The 24,929-nt window shown below is 45.7% G+C and overlaps 1 protein-coding gene and 1 long non-coding RNA gene across 11 annotated transcripts; both read left to right on the top strand.

The window, feature by feature from the left end:
• Positions 1 to 231: 231 nt before the first annotated feature.
• On the top strand, positions 232 to 8,680 carry LOC125537843 (probable protein phosphatase 2C 38). The gene is made up of 5 exons (XM_048701159.1): positions 232 to 1,162; positions 5,741 to 6,115; positions 6,254 to 6,371; positions 7,733 to 7,956; positions 8,049 to 8,680. Exons 1-5 carry the CDS (start codon positions 695 to 697, stop codon positions 8,448 to 8,450), a joined length of 1,587 nt encoding a protein of 528 aa, XP_048557116.1. The 5' UTR covers positions 232 to 694; the 3' UTR covers positions 8,451 to 8,680.
• A 9,171-nt stretch (positions 8,681 to 17,851) lies between these two features.
• Positions 17,852 to 24,595, top strand: LOC125537842. 10 transcript variants are annotated; one of them, XR_007296112.1, is made up of 11 exons: positions 17,853 to 19,561; positions 19,645 to 19,896; positions 19,988 to 20,055; positions 20,210 to 20,304; positions 20,424 to 20,596; positions 21,084 to 21,268; positions 21,418 to 21,564; positions 22,070 to 22,180; positions 22,458 to 22,594; positions 23,003 to 23,144; positions 24,185 to 24,595. It is a non-coding gene; the product is annotated as an uncharacterized LOC125537842 (long non-coding RNA). The 10 variants fall into 10 exon arrangements; XR_007296116.1 differs by having other exon boundaries at positions 17,854 to 19,561; positions 20,424 to 20,498; XR_007296117.1 differs by lacking the exon at positions 20,424 to 20,596 and having other exon boundaries at positions 17,857 to 19,029; positions 19,255 to 19,561.
• Positions 24,596 to 24,929: the final 334 nt, after the last annotated feature.

Here is a 24,929-nt window from a genome sequence, read left to right as displayed (position 1 = left end):
CACACATGTGGACGTTAGTGTTTCCCTTAAAAAGATAGGTGGTCTTTTGTGAAAGGGTGCTCACAGACAAACGGAAAAGGTAAACAAATTTCAGCGGGACACCCATGGCCATTCACTCCAGTTGCCGACCGAGCCCCTTGCAACGTGTTTCTCTGGGTCCGTCGCCGTCTCAGGACAACCACGCAACCAGCCGACGAAGAGGCCCCACCTCCCCTCTTCCTCCCCGCCCACTTGCCCCCTCCTCTCCCTTTCCGCCACGGAGATTCTTGCCTCCGCCTCTCTTCTCCGGTCCACACCCGCGGAGGCGCCGCGCAGGCCACGGGAGAGGAGGGGAGGTGGCACCTGTTCCTGTTGGGCTTCTTGTCCTCTCCAGCTCCCCTTTCGCCGTCGCGATAGAATAATATCGTCGATTGAACCAGTAAAACTAATATCTTTGCTAGTATTCACCGTGCGTGTTCCACGCCCCAGCCAGCGCCCTCCTTAGTGCCCGCCACGCCCTCCTCGTTCGCGCCCTTGCAGCGACCAGTTCTTGCGTCTACTCTTCGCCACACCGAGGTCCATCCATCTACCAAACCACCCTGCTCTCCTTGCAAGATCCGACTCCGGCCAAGAGATTCGCTTCTTGCGCCAAGATCCTGACCTGAGCAGATAGCAAGAGACGAGGGAAGGGGGCGGAATCATTCGAAGCGAGGGCATGGTGGCGGTCGCGGCTGGGAGGCGGCCCGTGCTCAGCCGCCGGAGGTCCGGCTGCGGTGCGGGCCAGCAGCAGCTGCAGCACCCGCAGGCGCAGCAACAGCGGATGCTGGCGGTCGCCGTCGCCGCGCGCGTCGCCGCCGCGAAGCCCGCGGCCACGGAGGCCGCTTTGTATGGCGGCGGCGGCGGCGACGGGTGCTGCGTCGATTTTCTCGTTTGCCTGCTCCGGGGGCTCGGCGTGACCCCCGCAAGCGCGGGGCCTGCGCAGTTCAAGTGGGCCGCTCGACCGCTGCGGCGGAAGCGGAACGGGGGTTCCTCGCCAAGCGGCGCCTCCGCCGAGGAAAGGCGTCCCGGGCTTATTAGGGACGCGCCCGGACGCATCGCCGGCAACGGCGCCTGCGCTAGCGCCTCACTTTACACGATGCAGGGCAAGAAGGGGGTCAACCAGGACGCCATGGTTGTCGTGGAGGTATACTCTTTGAGTTCTTAATTCTGTATTTTTTTTCCATTTTTATCTTCTGTTAATTCCACGGGTGCCTTTCGGTGATGTGTGACTCCTACTGCATATGCTCCACAAGTATTTGGATACGATGAAAAGGATGTCTTCATGATTTTGTTCGTCGTGAGCCAATCCTGATACTTGCATGAAGAAACATAACTGTCTGATTGGGGCAAAATTTTAATACATGTCTTCTTAGGTATGCTTGAGCTGGACAAAGATTTTTTTACTTTCACGTAAGACGCACATGTGGGGTCTTGCTGTAGAATGCCTGTTTGATTCAACAACTTCTGGAATAGAATACCATTTTCATTTGTCTCGTTTAAGTGGGCATGGATTGCCATTGGATATGGCCGACTGAATCGCCGGCAGAGTGTTCTAGCTGGTAGTTTAATTGGGCTCAATTATTGTTCTCCCAAATGGAGAAACCTGTAAGCAGGCACATGATTCTTATCGTTATCTTAATATTTCCTTTTAAGGACGATCTTATCTTCTCTTCGCATGAACTCCTAGAGTTGAATACATGAGACTTGTCATTTCTTTGTGTTTTATTAACTGGAGCATATTTCATTATATCCATCGGCGGAGGACTCGTTTGGGCAAGGCCGGGTGGCCGCCCTACCTTGATTTTTCGAACAAAAGAATATACACGTACGCCGCTGTATCATGTACTCGCTGTGGTTGGGGGGAGGAAAGGGGAGACCTGGTGGGCCATGAGCCCGTGAACCAGGAGCTCAGCTGGACCAGGCCATGGCCTCAACAGTGACGGCGGACGAACAAGGGGGTAGCCAAGAATGCCTAGCAATATGCGGCGGCACCAGCAGGTAGGCGGACGGCGGCGCCAGCGTGGGTGCCAGCCTGTTCCAGGCCACAGGTCACAGGGAAGCAAGTACGCAGCTGCGGAACAGCGTAGGCGGGGTGCAGAGCGGTGCAGAGGTGGTGCCAGCGGCAAGTGGCCATGAAGGTTTTGCATGATATATTCTTTTACGCTCTAGAATCCGTCCGCCCTACCTCGATTTTGGTCCATCCTCTGCCACTGATTATATCCATGAGATTTTATTAAATTGTTTATCTCCAGAGTTCAATAAGTTTGAACAATACAATCCCATGGTTTGTTGTTGTAGTACCTTGTGTAGCGTGTGGTCTTCACAGTTTTCTCCTCTATGAATGTTATTATCAATTTTTCCGTGGTCTCTTAAATGTTCATTTTATAACACCATCATTTACAATTTACATGTTTTACTTAATGCACCATCATTTAAGGTTTTATATTGTATATCAGAGCTGCAATTTGAAGGAAAATAATTACTATTTTCATTTGCCCAATCTAGAAATTTTTAGTCCTTCTATGATCAAATTTTAGGAAGTTTAACGATATGAATACTAAAGGACCGTTTGAAAAAAGAACAGGAGGAGAACGTTTGTAACAAGCTAGCGCTTCAGATTGCATCTTGCATGTCCTGTCCTTAAACCAAAATATCTGTTGTAATACCGATTCATTAGTAATTAGGTTTGAACATAGTTGAATCTTTTTTTCTTTTCAAAACGGAGGCATAAGCTTTGCCTCATCCATTAATTAAGAAAGGAGAATAGAGTTTGTTACACCACACCGATAGTACTATGGGTGATGGGTCATTACTCTCCTGACATGATGTTGCTCAATTTTTTTGCGCCCGCCACAACCCAAAGTTTTGCTCCCCTCTTAATGGTGCCAAAAATGATCGGTGGTGGTGTTTTGACTTGTGTCAGAAGACACGTGCGTTTCTCTCATTCCAAATAGTCCAACTAACAAGTACGGTGAGAGATGCCATAGCCTTCCTATTGTGAATGTTGTTTCTCGACATCTTGCACCATCAATGCCAAAGAGTACTTCATTGCCCAAGCCGCCTTGTCAATAGCATGAAGGCCAGGCCAATCCTTGACTAAGTTCCAAGGCCTAACGGTGAAGCGACATTTGAAGAATAGATGTGCCCTGCCCTCATGCAAGTTGGTAAAGCGGGCAAAGGTCACAATTTTGCCAACCCCGCCGAGCAAGCCTATCGTCCGTCGAAATTCTATCTTAGATTGCAAGCCTATCATCCGTCGAAATTTTATCTTGGATTGCAAGCCAAGCAAAAAATTTCACCTTTGGCAAGGCCCAAATGCCCCGAATGAAGCACGTCGAGGTGGAGCCTGTTGATCCAATGAATTGTGCCTTATATGCTGAAGCCGAAGAGTAATGCCCACTCATGGAGTTGTGTGTGGCTTTGGAGTCGCCAAAGCGTAACAAATCGCCGTAGGTGCTCCATGGAAAGGATCTGGTCAGGTTTGATCTTGTGAATCCATGCATCATCCGCCAAGGCCTCTCCATCCTTTCAATTTTTCCTTGAGGATGCCATGTAAATGAGCGGTGCAATGTCCTTTAGTTTTTTTGCCATTTAGCCAAGGGGAGTCCCAAAAGGGGGCAATGACACCTTTACCAATGGTTGTGATGGTAGAAGCATAGAAGAAGTCAACGTCCACATTGTCACACGAGTTCCCCATACCCACCCAAAGCTTGCCGGGTTCCTTCTACTCATACCAAAGCCAGCGCAAACGTAAGGCACATGCTAACTTTTCAAGGTCAAGCACGCCAAAGCCCCGTAGCTCTTTTGGTCTGCACATTGTGGCCCAATTAACTTTGCACTTGGCACCGGTGATCTTGTTTGTTCCCACCCAATAGAAAGCCCTTTCAATTTTGTTGACGCTCATTATGACCTGCTGCGGAATGATGAGGGTAGTAGTATGGTAGATGACTTGTGAGGTGAGCACTGCCTTAACAAGAGTGGTATGCCCGTAGCAGTGACATTTTGCCAATCCCATGGGACAAGCGTCACCACCACCTTGTCTTCTAGGAATTGGAAATCGGCTCTTTTGAGCTGCCAAATGGAGAGGAGGAGGCCCAGGTAGCGGATGAGGAGTGAGGCGTGAGACGCCGACAGACTATGAAGGATGTCCTCGAGATTACGGGTTGCTCTCTCAATGGGACATAGGACCTTTTTGGAAGTTGACCTCCATACCGTTGACCTCGGCAAAACTGCCCAAGATGCGTGTGAGGTTGTCAATATCTTGTTTAATGGGGGCCATGAAGACCATCACATCATCGACATATATGGAAGTTCTGCAAACAGCTCGACGGCCTCTAAATTTGTGAAGCAAGACATGCCTAGTGGCCAAGTCTAGGACTTGTTGGAGTGTATCAATGGCAGTGACGAAAAGGAGAGGTGAGAGGGGGTCTCCTTGGCGAAGGCTACGACCATGCTTGATGTGTGTGTGTGTGTGGGGGGGGGGGGCTACATTGAGAAGAATCCGAGGAGTGGAGGTACATAGCAAGGCAGCAATTCATTCTCAAAATTTACTTGGAAAGCCTCTCCATTGAAGAGGATCATGAATGTAACCCCAACGCACCGAGTCAAAGGCTTTGTGGATGTCAACCTTGAAAAGAATGGCAGGAGTTTGTACACGCATACATAAAATTATCATGGATGCTTCTCTTTTTTATGAAAGCACTTTGGGCCTTGGAGGTAAGGCTATTCATGTGAGGCCCAAGGCGAATCGCGAGCATCTTGGCGATGGCATGAGTTAGACTAATTGGTCTATAGTCACCAATCCCCTCCGCTCCATCTTTCTTAGGCAAGAACACAACATTTGCAGAGTTAAGCAATTGGAGGTTAGCAACATGGAGGCTACCAAAAAGGTGGATCACGCGCATGACATCAACTTTAATTGTGTCCCAACATCTCTTGAAGAACAGTCCGGTAAAACCGTCATTTGACATTTGGCTAATGACATGACACACTTCCTCCGTGATGAAGGGGTCGTCAATAGCACTAAGATCACAATCCTCAAAATGAAATTGTTCCCAGTTGAAGTCCTTTCTCTCACTTGCCTTTCGGATGATGTGGGAGAAGTGATCATGGATGATTCCTCTTTTTTCTCATGCTCGGTGACCCAACCATTGTTATACTCACCCGATGAATGTGGTTCTTTCTCCTTCTCGTATTGACATGCCTATGGAAGTATTTGATATTGGCATCGCCCTCTCTCGGATTTGCAATTCGAGCACATTGCTTCTTTCTTGAATGCTCAAGGACCGCCAAGCTCACCACCCTTTTCTTGAGCCTTGCCCGAAGATCTTGCTTGGCATGGTGTAGGATCCGGGACTCCTGGCCCACATCAAGCTTAAGGATCTTTAACTAGTATGTGAATCAAAATCCATCAAATGTGACTCTCCGAAACTGTGAGCTCACCCATATGATATAAGCAAATATAATTTTCCCTGTTTAGTGGACTACAGTTGACAACACATTTATGCATGGCATGCACCGTTTGATGCACTTTGGCGTTCTTGGAACCACGTGTTATCTGATGACCAAGAGTTTTCCTTTAGCTATAAGTCGCGTAGGCTTCGTGGTTCTGACCTGCTTGTAGGCTGAAACTGTACGGATTGTGCACTTCTTTCTCCTTGTTCAATGATGTCCTTTTGGGCATTATATAGTTGATTTTAACGTGTTTGCATTCCGCTTGCAGAATTTTGGTTCAAAAGATGGTACCATCTTTTGTGGTGTTTTTGATGGCCATGGACCACAAGGCCATTTGGTTTCCAAGATGGTCAGAGATCTTCTCCCTGTGAAGTTGAGTGCAAATATAGCCAGGGATGAATACAAAGAGTTGTCAAATAACACTGTCACAAATGGGACAACTGAAGGAGATGCTGTGCAAACTGTGGTTGAAGATACCGATGCTACCCTTGGAGCTTTAGAGAATGGAGGGTACCCAGAAATCTTCACAGCATTGAGAACTTCATTCTTGAGGGCATTTTATGTAATGGACAGGGATTTGAAGTCACATAAAAATATTGATTGTCTGTTCAGTGGAACCACAGCAGTCACATTGATCAAGCAGGTATTTTCGTTGCAACAATGATTCTACTTTACTTTATTGTGGAACTTCACTTGATATTTCTTACTTTGTACTTTACTTTGTTGTGAAGCTTCGCTTGATATTTTTTATTTTAACATGTTCTTCTTGCTATTTCTACAGGGGCAGGATCTTATAATCGGCAACTTGGGGGACTCTAGAGCTATATTGGCCACTAAAGATGAGGATAATCACCTTTTTGCTCTTCAACTGACAGTCGATCTCAAACCAAGCATCCCAAGTACGTTATATTTTAATGATCCCCGTGTGTTCTTTTAAAGGTCTACAACACAATTTTTTCCTCCTTTTCCTTGTGTGACTCTTAGCTACCTTTTACTTTCTGTGTTACAAAGAGTTCTAGTAGCAGTAACACTTTTTTCATTATTTTTGCTGAATCAGCGTTATCGTATAGTCAATTTCTTAAATACATCATGCATCAGTACGTGATAATGAAACTACATGATATGATATATGCATTGCAAAACGTGTAATTTTTTTGCCAGTGTCCTGTTGTATTTGTTCTTAAATTTACCAAAGCTCTTCAACTATGGTGATATTTTATAGATTACTTTTTGGTTTCTAGTTAGGTGGTTTCTAATTTGCTTGTTGGAGCAGTTAGGATGCTGGGAGTATTTCACTTGTGGGTTACTTAAAATCGGATGCATGATTCTACTTGCTGCCTCCAACTAAAAACACCCTAATTGAAGAACTCCTTGTATGGTATGTGCACAAAATTTGGAAACATAACTGAAAAGGTCTCAGGTCGTGACACTGTAGGATGTATTGTGCCTTAGAAAATTATTTTAACAAATAAATGAAGTTGGTTTATTTACATGACATGTGGTAGTTTTATCAAATATCTATGACAACAATATTTTATTTTTTTTGAAAAGTGATTATAATATAATTCTGAAGTTATGGTAAGATATGAGAATTATTATACTCCCTCTGTTTCAAAATGTAGTCCATATTAGGTTTTTTATAATTCAAAACATTTCTATGTTTGACCAAGTTTATAATTTTTTTCAACATCCACAATACAAAGAGGGAGTATTTAAGTAAAAATATTGTATTGAACTTTTTACAATCTGCCCTGCTTTTTGTGAGTAAAAAGCTCAATCTGATTTTCCTTTTTTCTGATCTGATAGGGATGTAACAACATGTTGCATCTGCTGTTCAGTTTTAGATCTGACTTTCTTCAGAGTCAGTTCTTTAAAGATACCTTGATATCAAAACTTTGAATTGGTACTAATAAAAAGTGTAAATATAACCTATCATGGACACCACACACTCAAAAAACTTATCATTGACAGTACAAACTTGAGAACGGGCCCACATGTTAAAATTTTGGACCTGACATATCTGGCCCGAAACGACAATCTTTTTTACATTGCATTTTATGCAGGGAGCAGATTTTGATATTCCAATAGCTCACTTTGTAATCTTAACTTCAGATTTCATGTCCCACTCCCTTTAAGGACGTCACAAGCTTATTAATATCTTGTGACGACAATGCTTTTGTGGTTTACATTTTCTCTGGGAAGAACTGTATTTGTTATGAGTAGATGCCCATGTAAATGAAGCAAGATGCATGTTTTGCAGGTGAAGCAGCACGGATCAGGGAACGGAAGGGCAGAGTATTTTCTCTCCCAAACGAGCCAGATGTTACTCGTGTTTGGCTTCCGAAGTACAACTCCCCAGGGTTGGCCATGGCAAGAGCGTTTGGAGACTTTTGTCTAAAGAGTTATGGTGTAATTTCTGTTCCTGATGTTTCGTACCATCACATCACAGAAAAGGATGAGTTCGTTGTGTTGGCGACTGATGGGGTGAGCAACTGACCACATATTAACTTGGAACATTTCTGCGAGCTAGATGGTTTTTGTGGCATGTGATCATCTAATTTCTTTGGTCACTGTAGGTGTGGGATGTACTTTCAAACGATGACGTCATTAAGATTGTCAGTGAATCCACTTCAGAGGCCTCAGCAGCAAGGCTTCTTGTCCAAACGGCTCACCGTACGTGGAGAACACGGTTTCCCACAGCAAAAGTTGATGACTGCGCCGCTGTCTGTCTATTCTTGAAAACAGATTTGACAAATAAATCGTCCGATTCAGGAACCAAAGATTTCGCAACTAATGTGGAACTGGACGGTGGTAAGCATTTCTCGACTGTCAAATCAAGCACTGTGGTTCCTACAGATCTTGCTACCGCATTCGTAACAGGTAATGAGTGGCCTGTCCTTAGCGGCGACCCAATGCCTGCCACTCCGACAAATTTGCTGACGCCTACTTCAGCTGCAAACCAAAGCATGAAAGGTTGAACTTGCCTGCCAGCTGAGATGCTCAGTTAGTTCAAGAGCTGTGTGACTTTGTTTTGCTTACACTGGCCAATGTTGATGGGAAGCCAGTGCGAGTTCTACTCGCAAGTGGGTGTAAGCCTCGATTTTGTTCTTTTGTAAAGTAAAAGGTCAGTTATAGGTTGTGATTGGTTATATTTGTTCTTTGTCCATATAATAATGACCCGTCCTCGTTGACGGCATTGCTAGATTCATCTATGCCTCCTGGCCGTGTCTTTGTTATTGCATTTGTGTTATGTGTACATATTTTCTTAGCATCTTTCGAGAAATTAGAAGCTTGTTTTTAAAATTTTAGTTCACTGTGCAAAATTATTCTGGGGCTAGGTTTTACGTAACCTGTGGCCTTGGACTTCTTTTCCCCAGTAAACCTTAGGTTCTGTCCTAAATTCACTCTTTCGGCGGGTCAAAGCGTCAGTCTTGAATATTTGGATCTGTCTTTGGCCTGCTTGTTTGGATCACCATTTTGAACCCGATTCTTTCTTGTGTGGCCAGTATCCATATCTTCGTAACCTATAAAAAAAACATATCCATATCTTAGTATGTGCATTTCTACCACACTAAACCGTTGAACATGTTGCATACTTAACTGTGGCCAACATTCTGTGCTATACAACATGGTAACTCGAAAAGCTGCCCTACGGAACATGTAGCTTTTGTGACACTCTAGCCATACAACATCTTAAGTTGAATTGCCGTCCTACAAAACCTGCCTTCTAGCAAAATTTGATGCCACTTTATCTATCTGGTTTTGATTCGATGACTCACGCCTTAATCGATATTAACATCCTTCTGCAACATTGCCTTAAAAAAATAGTGTCCCACCATCCTTCCGCGACATTGATTCTAAATATCAAAAGTGTCTTCCTGAGGTACCAAATTCTCATCAAGGTTAATCTCCTCATTGTCTCTACTTGTACTTAAAATGCATCTCATGCACTTAATTTCGTTATATTAAGCTTAAAACATTTTGATTCCCAAGTATGTCTTCGTAGCTCTAATTTTCTATTAACCCCGTTCGACTATCATCGACTAGTACCATATCATCTACAAAGAATATATACCATGAGATAGCTTTTTTTGTATATCTCCTGTGACCTCAACCACTAAAAAAAATATAAGGACTCAACGCTGCCCTTGGTGCACTCCTATTTGAAAGTCATCAGTGTCATCATCGCTTACTCAAACACTTTTTCTTTGCGATGGAAATAGGGTGTTTTATTTCAAACTCACAGAATTACAATCCTTAGCAATAAGTTCAGAAATAAAAGGAGGGGGTTGGTTAAGCCAGCACGCAGTGCTATCCCCAGATCTACCATAATTTGCTAAGCAATGTGCAACTTTGTTTTGATCACGAGAAACTTTAACACGAACAAACACCCTATTCTCCAGTAAACCTTTGATTTCTGCCAAAAGATGACCATATGCTGATCTGTCCAGTGAATCATTAGGTAGTGCTGATAAAGCTGCCAAACAATCAGATTGTAGCTGAACTGGTCGATTCGACCGTTGAATTGCGAGACTTACTCCTTCCATAATCGCATGTAACTCCGCTTCCAGCGCCTCATTACAGTGACAAATGCGTCGGTAAGCCGCAAAAATAACACCACCCTTGTCATCACGTAAAAACCATACCTGATCCTACAGCTCCGTCTTCCGCATAATAAGAACCATCAACAAAGAGAGCTACCCAGCCCGGCGGAGGAGCCGGCCAAGGAAGACATGGCAATGATGACCGAGTTTTTTCAATCACTGGTTCCATCAAGATTGGAGCTTTACCTTTGATCACCTCTTCCACACCCATACAGCCTAATTGTAGCAAAGAGTTAAGATAGCTGCATAGATAATCACAAGACACCTCCGTCGGTGGAATAGGTTTGGCATGCATGACTTCATTACGTAAATGCCAAACCCTCCAGAGCACCATAATGATCATGTCTCGAACATTGCTCTGCTGACCAGCAAGCAAGTGAAGAAACCATTCATCACCCGTACATGCAATATCATACCTGTTTGGCAATGGTCAACGGTCCTTCATTGCGTCCCATAAGCTTGCCGCGTTGGGACAGACTAGTAAAGCATGAAATGACGATTCATCTTCTCGCCCACACATTCCGCATGTTGCCCTTGTACCAATATGACGCCGATTCCTCTCTAAGTTAGTTGCTAGTGTACCAGTAATTACCTTCCATGCAAAAACTTTCATCTTAGGAGGAATCAAGGCACGCCATACAATATTCCACATACCACGTTCACCACCAGGACATGTGTTGCTTGCTCCTTGCGAGAAACGGTCCATGTGCTCACCCATAGCTAAATGATAGGCGCTCCTAACTGTGAAAGATCCCGACTTCTCAAAAGGCCAAGCAATAAAATCTTCCCGCTGTCTTGGCGACGTACGAATTTTCAAAATAGCTTCAACATCAACGTGACAGAAAAATTGTTCCAATAAATTTACCTTCCATGCACCATTAGCATCCAGAAAATCAGCAACTTTATTTAGACGACAATTTCTTTTAGGGGAAATAGGCGTAAAAGGCATACCCCTAGGAATCCATGGATCTCGCCAAGTTCGAATAAGATTACCATTGCCGACTCGCGAGATCATACCTTTTTTCACCAAGTTCAATCCATGTTCGATACCCTTCCAATATGCTGACGAGTTACTCGGAAAAACTGTATCCAGTAGATTTCCATTTGGATAATATTTAGCCCGTAGTAGTCTTGCACAAAGCGATTCAGGTGCAACAAGGAGTCGCCAGGCTTGTTTAGCAAGCAAAGCTTGATTAAACGCCCTCATATCCCTGAACCCCATCCCTCCTTTGGATTTAGGTAGAACAAATTTATCCCATGCCAACCAAGCCATCTTTTTCTTATCATTTTGCACGCCCCACTAGTAATGTCTCATCAACTTGGACAAATCATCACATACCGAGAAAGAAAGTTTGAAAACACTCATTACATAGGTGGGGATGGTCTGGGCTACAGATTTGATCAAAACTTCTTTACTCGCCGAAGATGAGTATCTTTCACTCCAATCCACAAGTCTCTTGCTCATACGTGATTGTAAGAATTCGAACCTCCCTTTATGCATTCGCCCGTCTGGTATAGGGAGACCCAAATATTTTGCATCAAAAACTTCCTGAGTCACACCAAGAAACCTTTTGATCTCCACAGAAACCGTATCAGGACAATCATCATTAAATAAGATGGAACACTTGGATGGGTTAATAAGTTGACCCGTAGCTGTAATATCATCATACATGTCCTTGACGAGGGCAATGTACTTTCTTGTGATGGTACTTTTTCAAAGCCCACCACATTGATATCTTGCTGCAGGCCTTCTCCAAGGCAATGAACACCATAAATTGTCCTTCGAGGCATGAAACCAAACTTATCTTTTGTTTCATATTCTAAACTTATCTTTTGTTCCATATTCTGACTCGTACAGATGCTCATATGGTCCGCGTACTCCTGATCCGGCCCATCCGTGGAGTAATTGTCGTGTGTGTCGGACCCACACGATTGGACGATGGTTCTAAGAATTGGTTGCCCAAATGCGTGCTCTCGGAAGAAGAGGCAGCGCCGGGATCTTGTGAAGACATTTCTGCAAAATACAGATAATATTTATAAAAACAATAGTATTCAATAAAAATGGAAATCGTTTCAAATCAACCGGCTGAAGATACGCGCAGCGTCAACCGCCTTGCTAGCCAACCACGTGTCCCCTGCCTCGGCCGTGATCCTGGACTTCCGCACTGCCTTTTTTTCCGATATTAAAAAACAGTATAACACAACTAGAGTAGTTAAGAGCCTCCACAGCGATTTGGCTGTCTCACCCGTCGGATCCTAGGACGTACAATGCAGATCGGGCGTCCCTGGTCGCCCGCGCATGTTGCACACCGTCTCTTGGGCCGCTGCTCCAGGAAACTACCTCCCGTTCCTGCCAGTAATCGGGCCATTAAGGCCCACTTATTCCGACTCAGACGCAACCCAACTTATCCAGGTTTCAGCGCTATCCCATCCCGAATGAACAGTTCCTCGGCAATTCCTATTTGACGCGCGCGGGCGGCAAGCTGTCGAAGAAACGCTCGCAGCTGTTTCGTTCGCGTGCATATTGGGCCGGCCCACTACGGGGTTCACGTGCTTCTTTTTCGTTCGCTCATGTTTCTTTCATTAGTTTTTTTTTCTTCCACGTTTGGTTTTCTCACTTGTTTTCTTCTTCTGGTTTTGTTCCGGTTTTCTTCTTCTAGTTTTGTTTACGTTTCTTCTGGTTTGATTTTCTCCTGTTTCTCTTCTGGTTTTTGGTTTTTGTCCTGTTTTCCTCTTTTGGTTTTGGTTTTTCTCTTTTAGTTTTGTTTTTTCAATGAATATACAAATGTTCACTATGTTTCTTAATTTTGTTCATTGTATATTACACAAAGTTCGGTGTGTATCCGAAAATTGTTCAGCGCGTATATTCATTTTAAAAAAAATGTTCATTTTATGGAATTGCCCTCCGAAGATAAATGTTCAATGTGTATTTTTAAATTGTTCAGGTTATATCACAAAAATGTTAAATATGTATTTTTCAAATTGTTCAGCATATATGACAAAAATGGTTCAATGGGTATTTGAGAAATGTTCATCGTATATTATGAAAATGTTCAACGTATATCAAAAAATGTTCAATGATCAATTTTTTTATTTTTGGATCAGTCAGTACATATACTAGTTCTCAAGTACTCACGCAGTGTTTTGATTGCAATGACGCAGCAGCTCCAGTGGTAAGGAACGCTAACTCTCTATCGTTGGGTTGGGAGTTTGATTCCTACGTACAACATTCTTTTTTGGGATTTTTGGCACTGGCTCGCTGTAACGCCAAGAAACGGGCCGGTCCATCCAACCGTGCCTTGCGCGAATGCTCATCTTCTTGACGCACGCGAGCGTCAGCTAGGGGCTCCCCAGTTCCTCCGTGCCGCCGTTTCTTCCTCCTCTCCGTACGCTGGCGTTCCTCCATCCTTGATGCGCCGGCGATCCACCGGCGTTCCTCCATCCTCGATGCGCTGGCGATCCACCGTGGGCGAGATTATGCTGCGGCGGCTGACTCCGCGCCGGTACGTTCGCCCCCCCTCCTCCGTAGCCCCTTCCTGCTACATCGTCCTTCATTCGAAAATATTGTGTGGAACCATGGTCCACTCGAACCTATGCTCGGAGCCACACATCTCAGGGCAGCTTCTGTGGAGATCTGTGTATGACGAGTGTGGTAATGCATAGTGGAAACAATTAAGTCACATGGCGGGAACCATCCCGCGTTAATGCTACTGATTGCTAACAATATAGAGAATAAAATAATGGGCCATTCTTGAAAGAAGTGAGAGCTGTCTCCCATGCAATTGCACTGTTCACGGCTGTTTTAGTGCATACAAAATTTTAGATGTTGACATATACACCATAAATCTACTGGCAACACAGTGAGAGCATCTGAAATTTGTGCAATATCGAATATTTCTGGAATACTATCTAATATTTTTGTTGCATGCTAGAGTTCTAATTTATGGTCAATACGGCGGCATTAAATGTTTTTCCAGTTCTAGCTTTTTTGGATATCTTGAGAATAGACTCGTAGTCATAAGTGGAAAGTTTGTTATTCAAATAGCAATATTCAGACTTCTCTCGATGTACATGTGGCATATAGTTTTTACTGAACATTGCTTCCATAAAAAAAACAGTTCCGACAAGCCTGGCATAGAATTATTTTTGTATTTCTCGTGCTTGGCTCCTGTGCTACAGTAGCATGGGAAGGTGTGCCAGCTCATCATGCCTCAAAAAAATATAGAGACCCCAAGCCTAGGCATCGCTAACGGAGAGACATATTAAGAATGATAGCACGACATAAGAGAAATTTGAATCTTGACAGATTTCGGATCCACATGTGAGTCATGCTAGATCGGACGGCTTTGACTGTAGGTTCGGCTGAACCATGGTTCTAAACCTCTCCTCTCGTTCTTTATGCCTTGCAGCTCTACCGCATGCCCTCCGCTCCCGTAATCGAAGCCGCCATACACGAAGCATCGGGCCAAGAGACGGTGCGCGACGCTCGCGGGCGGACAGGGACGATGTGGGGCATGAAGTTTTGACGATGTTGGTGTCTTTGTATGTTCCATTCCCTATTTCAGGTTCTCATCCTCCGCATACAAAAAATCATTCAGATTAACTTAGAGCATCTTCAGCCACGTCCCCAACAAGGCTCTCCAGGCGAGTTTTCGGCCGCCGGCACCAAAAAATCGGTCCAGTCGCGTTCCCAAGGGCCCAATTTTCGCCGTCTCGGGCCGAAATTAGCATCGGCGGACCCAACCCGACCCCGGCGTGCTGGGGGCGCTGGGCGAATCGTTTTTGGCGCGAAAGAGCCGCGGGCCCTCCTTGCCAGTGACTCGTCTCGCTTCTCACCGCTTCGTCGTCCTCATCGCCTCGTTTCTCGCGGCGAATCAATGCCAAAACTGCCGCGCGCTGCTGCGCCGGTCAGCCTCCGCCGTTGATGCCTCACGGGCGGCGCAGTGAAAACGAGACGACGCGCGTCTCATCGCATGCCACGCGTAACGCGACGGCCACACGTACACGCGGCGCCTCCGCCTACATAAAGCCGACCCCCAGCGCGCCGGTGGCACGCACAGAGTCTCCACCGCCGGCGCCACCTTTCTCCCCTTCCCCCCTCTCCTCTCGCCGTCTCTAGCTCAAACAATGGCCGAACGCTTCCCAGATGACGGCGCGGCGGCGAACGGCTTCGGCCGCCGCCACCTTCACGAGTACGAAAGTCGGCTCCTCTTCGAGGCCGAGTACCCGGTCCCGCCGGACATGCGGGTGCCCGGGGCCTGGAGAATCAGCGCCGGCGGGGTCCCGTGCCGCCCACCGAGGCGGCGCGGCGCGCGGAGATCGCGCGCATCCGCTCCTCCCTGTCGTGGGCGGCGAGGGAGGGGCCACGCTACGTCCCCGACAGCCTGCTCTGGGAGCCACACTTCCGCCGCCGCCACGCCGAGCAGCTCGAGACCACGAACGGCGTCGTTCCCTCCGGCAGGCTCAACTCCGAGGGGCGGCGCCGATGGTGGGGCGTGCCCGGCCGCACGCTGGAGGCCGTCCTCGAGTACATCGAGGGCGGCAACACGCCGAGGCTAGAGTACCCCTCCCCCGGTCCTTCTCTCGCCGCCGTGGGAGCTCGTGGACGCCGAGGCGCATGGACCCCGGGGCGTCCTCCTCGTCAGGTCGGTCGACCGGCTCTCCCTGCCTCCGCCCCACCAAGCCGGAGCCCCAGGACACGCCTGTGAGCGCGCACCCGCAATTCCGGCGTCCGCATTGACGACTCCGCCCCCGCCTCTGGCCGCCTCGTCCTTGTCAGGCCGAAGCCGGAGCCCGGCTCCCCGCGGAGTACGAGGAGATAGCCCGGCGCGGCATCTCCGACGAGGACGCCATGCAGTGGGCGCGGAACGACTACCTCCGCGACGAGATAGTCCGGCAGCGCCGGGCCCTGGAGGAGATAGCCGCCCGCAAACGTGGGCGCGAGGACGAGCACGACATCGTGGTCCTCGACAGCGACGACGACGACGACGCCCCCGAACCATCCAACCCGCTGCGCCAACCGAGGGAGGGTTGCAGCAGGGACGGCGGCCGCGGCGGAGGCGACGACGGCGGCGGCGGCGGCGACTACATGCGGTTCTACAGCCACCTCGGCATGTAGATCTGCAAGGGCGGCGGGCGGCGAGGAGCGGCGAGGGAGATGGCGAGGAGCAACCTAGTAGTTTTTTTCTTTTTGTAAAATATTTTAAATATGAACGAACTCGCCGAAGTTTGATTGAATTTGCGCTGTGTTTGTGCCGTAATTTATATTTTCAAGAAAATGTGGACGCCGTGACTGGGGGCATTACACCTCCGAGCGCGTCGTTTATCGCCGATGCGTCTCAGAGGCGATTTTTAGCGCCTCTCGGGGGCCAACGGCTGAAGATGCTCTTAACTAATCACGTCATGCAGGTTTGGGAGGAAATAAAGACCGATACATATGCAATCGAGGTGACTTCTTACATCAGATCCTCAACCAACAGTACTTTTCCTGTTTTGTATGTCTTGTTTTTTTATAACCTTTGGCAGTTATGGCTGCATCTGGAGAATTTTCAAAGCTGTCTGCATGTTTTGTTATATCCAACAAAATTCATTCCCAGTTTCCAAGCCTGAAGTGTCAGCTCTGCATCTAACTTATGATGGATTCTAATTGATTTGAGTGTCAAACAAATCATGTCCAAAGTTTCGGTAAATATGTTCTCATGCTTATCACATATTACACTTTTTTGGTCTTCAATGGTATTGTAGTTACCTATGTAGGTACTGCTTCGTGTTCACTTGCTGCTCCACCGTAAGCTCTATTTTGTTCAACTCCTGATGCATCCACTCCCACCCTCTAGCTTCCCAAGGCAAGTCAAGAAGACCGAGATGAGCGTGAGAAGGAAGGACTGGAGTAAAGACGAGTACCAGGGTGCAACATCGTTCCATCCCTACTAACAAGGAATGGCAGCATCGCGAAGTGGGCGCAAAAGGCATGTTATTTCTATGCATAATTTGTCTTTAGATCCAGTTGTTCCTTTCATGAGCTGTTAAAAGTTTGTGTTGATCTACTTTGCAGAAAATGTGTGTGCTCTTTCAAAAATGAAATTCTTTTTTCTCCTGGAGAGGCACCACATATGGTTTCTTGACTGATGGATGTGTCCCATTCGGCTTGATCAAATGCATTCTTGCCAAATCCTTCTATTTAATCTTTCTTGTTACTACCATCAAAATGTGTTGATGACATCAGCAATGAAAAATAGACCAACTTAAAAATAAGCAACATGTAGTTTTGCTATGGACACATTTATATTTTATGGTTGCAAATATATATTTTCAGCAGTACCTATCATTTAACTGTAAAACTTGTCGGGCGCGACGACGTGGGCTATCATGGTCTAGTTGAACATATAAAGCATAATTGGTTTGCTACCAATATTTGACTTGTCAAATGTTGACACTGTCAACTATTGGCAATACCGAGACTTGTCAACTATTGACAACTTTATATGAGAGAGACAAAACAACTCGTAGTCAACCAAATAGTTGCCAATATTTGGCACAATGCCAAACATTGCTAAAATACCCGCCCGCATTGCGAGCGCGCGACACGTTCGCCGCAGGATTGGGTTGCTCGAAGTGCAACAGTGTATTTTTTGGCTGCTGGCGTCTGGTCAGCCGTCCACTTTTTTTAACCTTCGTGACTGCTTCAAAAGAGGATGATGGGTGGGGTCGCGAGCCTATAGGCCCATAGAGCAGAGGGAGGGTTTTCTAGAATCTGGTGAACGAGGCAGACCAATCCACTTCCGAAAACGAGATCCTTGACAAGAGCCAGGCCAATCCTCTCCCGGAAACCTAGCGCTCTCGGGACAATCCTCCGCGTCCCCTCCTCGCTGCGCCGCCTCCTCCTCCCCTCCACTTCTCTCCTCCTCCTCTCGAAGGCCCAGCGCGTTGTAGCCGTCGCCGCTCGTCTCTTTCTTCCCACGACGCCTCCCCATCCTCCATCTGCAGTCGCCGCGGCTGTGGGCGCGCAGCGGCGAAGCGGGAGGCAGCGGCAGGCGTAGGCGGGCGGTGAAGGGAGGCGGACGCGGTCGGGCCGTGGCGGCGGCGGGCGTGGCGGCTGCGGAAGGGCGCAGCAGAAGCAAGCAGCGCTGGGCGTGCAGCGGCAGGCGTAGGCGGGCGGTGAAGGGAAGCGGACGCGGTCGGACCGCGGCGGCGGCGGGCGTGGCGGCTGCGGAAGGGCGCAGCGAAAGCGAGCAGCGCCGGGCGTGCGCGGGGCAGCGCTGAAGGGCGCGGGACAGGGCGCGGCCGGCGCGTGCGGTGCGCAAACGAGCCGCGCACGGGGTTGTCAGGCGGGGCGAGCAGCAGCGCGCGTGGGTGGCGCCCAGAAGCAGCAGCGGGCTCGCGCGGGTGGCGCGGGACGCGGCCTGCAGAGCCGACGGGCGGTAGCGGGCGGGGGCACACGCCCAAACCACCAAACCCCAACTCCGGCGGCCTCCTCTCCCTCCATCGCCGCTGCTCCGCTCGATCTGGGGCCTCCCCTCGCGTCTTCCAGCCACCAATCCCTCCGCTCTCGAGCCCCGTGTCACCCCCTCCGCCTCCTCCCCTTCGTGTTTCTACTCCTCCCGCTAAGGCTCCATGGCGGCGGACCGGCTCAAGGCGGGGGAGCGGCGGATGCGTCGGCGGCGGCGCGAGAGGAGCGGTGGTGGCGGCGTCGAGCTGCGATGAGGTGCCGCTCGGGCACGAGACGACGGAGATGGTGGCGGCTGTTCCGGGGCCCGATCTGGGGAGGGTACGAGGCAGGGAAGGACGCCGTCGTAGCCTTCGTTGGTCTTCCTTCCGCCCCTTTTGCTCCCTCTGATTTGCCCTCTTCCTATCCCTCTTGCTCGCCAGCGGCGACTCCTCCCCTGCCTCCGCACGCCGTCCTCGAGTTGGAGGAAACGAGGACAACATGCGGTCGAGCTCAGGCCGGTGACATGTGCGCTGTCCGTCTCTTATGTTTCCCTTGTGTCTCTTGGGCTGAGTTTTACGGCCAGTATTGCCTTAGTGAGATGTGTTGTTGAGTCCAAACTGAAATTTCGTCCCAGATGCTACTACTACTGATTACTCGCAGTAATCAGAAATTTGTACTTATGATACACAAATCAGTTACTTTACTACTTTGCCTATTTCACTAACCAGTCTTCATATAAATATATAATAGAGGATAAGGCCATGGAAGCCCGAATGGGTTCTGCTGGTGGTCACACTGGTAGGAACGGCATTGCCTGTTAGTTGTTATGAGAAGTATGTTGGGAGATTGCCACCTTCCTGAAAATCACTGGACAAAGAAGCCATGTGATGGAAAACCAGAGTGCCAAAAGAAGGTGGATTTGGCAGTTGCTGCTCCATGAGACGAGTTTATTTGCCTGCTCAAAATTCAGACCTGGAAAGGATGAAACCAGATGGAACGCAAAAGCTACATGGCAGAGCACATTTTGGGCACTGGTTCGTTTGGCGCCGTCTTTCAGGTGATTATTCTAGCCAATGTTTGTTTCTCTGTTTGTGTTGTCCATCACCAGCCTGATGTTTAGCGAAATGGTTGCATGTGTAGGCTAAATGCTTGGAAACTGGGGAGACGGTGGCCACTAAGAAGGTACTGTCGGGAGCTGCAGCTTATGCGTTCGATTAACCATTCCAATGTTGTCTCCCTCAAGCACTGCTTCTTCTCAACCACAAGTGGAGTGAGCTGTTTCTGAACCTTGTCATGGAGTATGTCCCGGAGACGCTCTACCGCGGGCTTAAGAACTACAGTAATGCCAAACAGGGGATGTCACTTATCTACATCAAGCTCTACACCTATCAGGTTTGTGAATTGTCAATGAATAAATGTGAAATGTGTGTCTTCCATTGTGCAACTATTCTAAGTCAATTCTACATTGGTGGTGTCTATTCAGGGGGCTCGTGTACATTCATTACTGTTCCTGGAGTCTGTCACGGGGATGTGAAGCCACAAAATGTTTTGGTATGCATCAGTCAATACTTGCTGTGTGCATCACTTATGCAGAGGCCAGGGTCACCCCCTTCTGAAAAAACAACGAACAGTGAACATATTAGCTCGGTTATCATGTGTTCTCATGCTTGCTTTTGAACTTGCCTTCACTTGCTTCCTTATACAGGTGGGTAGGGCCTTTGGATGGGAATCATCTTCGGTATTTTGGTCCAGGTCTTGTTGTTCGTGGCCATCACACTGCACACCATCTGGCAAAATAAGGTATGTGTTCAAAGGTTGTAGCTTGACTAGGCCATTTCTGGTTTCTCAGATTTAGGATCATGTGTGTAAGTATAAAGTAAACCATGTTTCGTCAACTGAATATGTGTATGTATGCATAGGCAACAAAGTTGAAGAACAGAGTCTTCACTTCTTCTCTTCCAGCGGATATCCTAGCAAAGTGAAGATATGGATAGGTGCTACTGAAGTAGCCAACATATGCTTAGTATGGAAGAGAGCGTGCCGGTGTACAAAATAGCGAAGCAAGTGTGATTCTGAGAAAATCCGCATACAAGTATATCGCAGGGTCAATGCTATATTATTCTTAAATGAAAATTACACTAGGTTGGCTTTTAATTAATATATACTTGGAGCATCGATAGATTTACATATTATTTTTAACAGCCTAATTACTCCACGTAACTACCACATCCATTTTGGTATGTGGTATCGCAAGTGTAAATTCAGGAAAAAAAACTATGTTGGTTAGTGCGAGCTGCAAATTTTGTTTTTCGGTATGTATAGGTATTGTGGGTTGTAACACACCATGGTTAAAACAAAATAAACAAGCCGTGAGCTTAACTCGAATGATACAGCCACTCAGCTAGGGTGACTTACCGAAATGAATATGTCGAGCAGAAGGAGCTAGAGTGAGATTGTGTTGTACCAGTTATCAAATGATATTTTTGAGAAGGAAAGAGTAGCAGTCTAAACATATTAGAAAAACAAAAGTAGATTGGTTTACCCTAAAAGTTTACTCAACCTTATTCTTTATTGTGCAGCAACCATGTTGACAGCCTGGCATCTCTTTGTTCCATTCTATTGACTTCATGTGGCATTATGTATGAAGCCCTTTGAGCACAAATCTTTCTATGGAAGGACCTTCATGGGATTTGGAGTGCTCAATGGCATCTCAATTTGGCTTCTCAATCAGAGTCTATGTTTCAACTCTGTTGGTTTCTATCAGGTAAGCATTGTTCTTTGTTTCTGTCCAAACTTCTAAAAAATGAATGGTCAGTTCTTTTTGGTGTTGGAGTTGCAACTGTGGCTGAAATCCTAATTTCTGAAAATAACTCTGAACCATGTACTCCCTCCGTTCCAAATTACTCGTCGTAGAAATGGATGTATCTAGAACTAAAATACATCTAGATACATCCATACATGCGACAAGTAATTCGGAACGGAGGGAGTATATATTTGCAGGGCAAGTCGAGTGCATTGGTTGGATCTAGATTCCTGATATTGCATAGGACTCGTCAAAAGGTTAGCACTTATTCTATAATGTGGGTCACACAAAAATCAAAATTTTAATTTCTGAAATAAGACTGAATCATGTATATATTTTCGGATAACAATTTGCCTCTAATATCTATGTACCTTATTATTCTGTCGCCGCTCTTCCGATTTGCTCGGGTACCTTATTATTTCTCCCTATTATAGTGTTTTCTCAAAGTTGTAATCCCATACCGTAATTAATTCCTTATAGTATACTTGCTTTTGCTCCTGTCATTATAACGAACCTATTTAACTCATGACATGTGTAATGGTCATTTGTACCCATTTAATCTCTTCTGGAGCTCTTCATGAATCTATGCTCTATTTGCTGAAGAGGGTTCAGTGCAGTGTCTTCAAAGGTCGGGAAAAAATGTTATGATGCAGAGGGGACAGCATCTTGAAGGGAGCAATGTTTTGATACTTGCTTTATAGGAATTCTCTTTCTTTGCCTAGAACTTGTGATTTATGGCTGATGTCTATTCCATCTTTGCAGGTGCTTCTCAATTATAGATGGAAAACTTACCATGGAGGCACATAGCTTGCTGATTTTGCTTCTAGATTGGCCCTTGAGAGGGAGACCGACGCAAAGTTCAGCAGGTTTCAGGTGTGCGACCTCTATTCCTTGTGTTTGTTTCCCTCGCTGAGCTTGGGCATTGTACATTTTGGTAAATATAGTTAGTTACTTTGTTTACTGGCAATTGTGAATATTCAGAGCACATACATGCTTGGTTTACTTCAGTTAGTACCTGCCATTCAGTAATCAGGACTGAAGAAAATGTGCCTCCCTATTACTGTGACCAAATTAAGTAAACTTATACAATAAGCTTGTTCATTGTTTCACTTGTGGAAACTAAACTACTACTCTGTTAAATTCATTATAGTCATCTTTAAAGGAGTTGTGGTTGGTTGCCATTGTGGTGAAGTAATTTCTTGCTGAAGCACCGGTCTAAATTTATCATTGGTTTCGCTGGTGCTGCATGTAAGTGGGATTACTAATTGTTCCATTGGTTTTGCTCTGGTGAGTTCTTCCCCATATACCTTTGATGCTTTTGCCTCCATACCTTCGAGCTGGTATTTTTTTCAAGGTTTATCATGTTTTTGTGGTAGTGTGACTGGCTCAGAGTTTATAATCATTTGTCTTCTTCAATGAATGTCTGTGCTATGATATTCTGTAAGGCTAGGCACACACTAAGTTGGTTAATGCTTTTGATCTAGCTTGTTGGGAGATAATGAAACAATAATGTTTATCTGCTCACAATGCCTTATATTGATTGTTCTGGATAGGTATTTTAATCGTAAGAGATGTCTCCAAAAAAGCAAAAACAACAATTCACTGTTGATTTACTTTGCTATGATTGCTCCCATTAGATTGTCCTTAAATCATGTGCAAAGCTGAAGTATTGTTCGCTGACTATCAACCTGACAGATCAGATGGGATGATGATGCAGAGTGTTAAAAGGCCTAATGGGTTATCTCGTTGGTAGATGAAGCTTGTTGGATTGATTTCAGGCCATTGAAAACAGATGACACCATGCCTCCCCCAGTTAATGAACATGTGTCGCTTCCAAGTAATAATGAATTTTCTATTCTCTTTGCTCTGCTGAACTTTCTTTTCTTTTGCCATTTTGGCTGGTAGTCTTTGATAGAATTTTGTGATATCTACCTGACTCCACAAGGTCATGCAACATTAAGAATTGCTGGGTTTGAAAAACACAGGATGGAATTGTTAATTCATTATCTCTGTCTGAAGCAAGACATATTTGGTACACTGTTGAATAGAGTTGATGTATCAGCATGAGTAACATTGTGATATTCTAAGGGTTGGTGTTAAAAACCCACCTAGAAACCATTGTTTTCCCAGCAACTATGTGGTTCATATGTTGATATGATTGTTTACTGGTAGGACAACCAGGAGGTAGTGCAATATCCTTATTAGTTATACTCAGGGATGCAAAATCTTCACCTGATGATTCCACCCCTTTTTACATGACACTAGCTGCCGCATAGTAAAGTGTCTCGCCGATGCTCTTTACGACACCAACTGACAGATTAATAAGTGCACTCATAGAGAACATAACAAGGTATTTTAGGAAGTGCTTGGACTAGGTTCAAATTTTTGACAGTTTTAGGCACGCTTTTTTTTACAGTGTTGGTTTCAAAAAAAAATTCCGACACAGTTAGACTTTCTGAAATACAGCCTTGAACTACACATGAAACAATAGTGTTTATTTGGTCACCAGCAAGATGATGATGTGAAACGAATGACTTTGTGTCTTTCAGAGTTTCTACCATTAAATAGTTTCTCATAACAGAATATTTGCTAATATTGGTAGCTAAAAATGAGATACTTATGCTTGTTGATGCCTTCCCTTTTTGTAGTAACATCCATGTGTCCAGCATATGTAGAATATTAGATTTTTTTGGCTGTTTATTGTAGTTCGTTCTCAAGGTTTGGAAAATTCTTTAGCTATATTCCTTGTCTCAAGCGAGCATGAGCAATATCTTCTTTATGCCGCATGCCGCCAAGTTTCCCTATTTTAGATGGTTGTGTATTTTTGCTTCTAAAAAGGGATATGTATTTTATTAATCTTACTATAATTTGTGGTAGGTACATACTGAAGGATGTTCTGAGGCTAGCACCTGGTTTAGAAGTTTTGCAATTCACAACAATACCTCATAATTTTGATTTGATGTCCAGAATGTCAATTGAAGAATGAGCCTATGAACTGCATTGTATTTTGTAATATTTCCTTATATATGGTGCTTGTGGCGGGTTTTTTTTTTTTGCAATTATAAGTTTACGTTTATGGGTATTATAGAGTCCTTTCTTTTTCTACAAGGGGCAGTAGCCGTGCCATTCGATTCGAGGGACAAAGAGTTGATCACAAAGGGGTAGCACTCAGGATATATACACAAGAGTATAGAACCAAATTATATGATGTAATTGACCACTATTTCTATTAACTTCTCATGTACAAATGTTCACGAGTTCATGTATTAAGTACATTTTATTGTGTCACTTGTGCTTTCTCTTTTTAATGCAAGTTTACAGCTACTCGGCGTTCCTAATTGCAGACTCAACTATTTTGACCTACTGATCTAATTTGTGGCATTATTACCTTTAGAAAATATTTGCATTTAATTTCCTTTATGTATAGGGGGTATAAGTTCTTACCAAATGTACTCAAATATACGGCTATTGAAAAAATGCAAAAAATTTCAACACAAACATGGTTTTAAACGGGTCTTTGTGTCATTTGGCGCAACTGGTCATCTAGTAGGATTAATCCATCACGCACTCACTTCTTCGGTTGCTGCTACTTTTACATCAGGAGTATATAGTGCGGCTGCAG

This window comes from Triticum urartu, chromosome 2, assembly GCF_003073215.2.
Source record: "Triticum urartu cultivar G1812 chromosome 2, Tu2.1, whole genome shotgun sequence".
NCBI lineage: Eukaryota > Viridiplantae > Streptophyta > Magnoliopsida > Poales > Poaceae > Triticum > Triticum urartu.
Note: the sequence above shows the minus strand (reverse complement) of the source record. Positions and strands in the feature narration are given on the sequence as shown.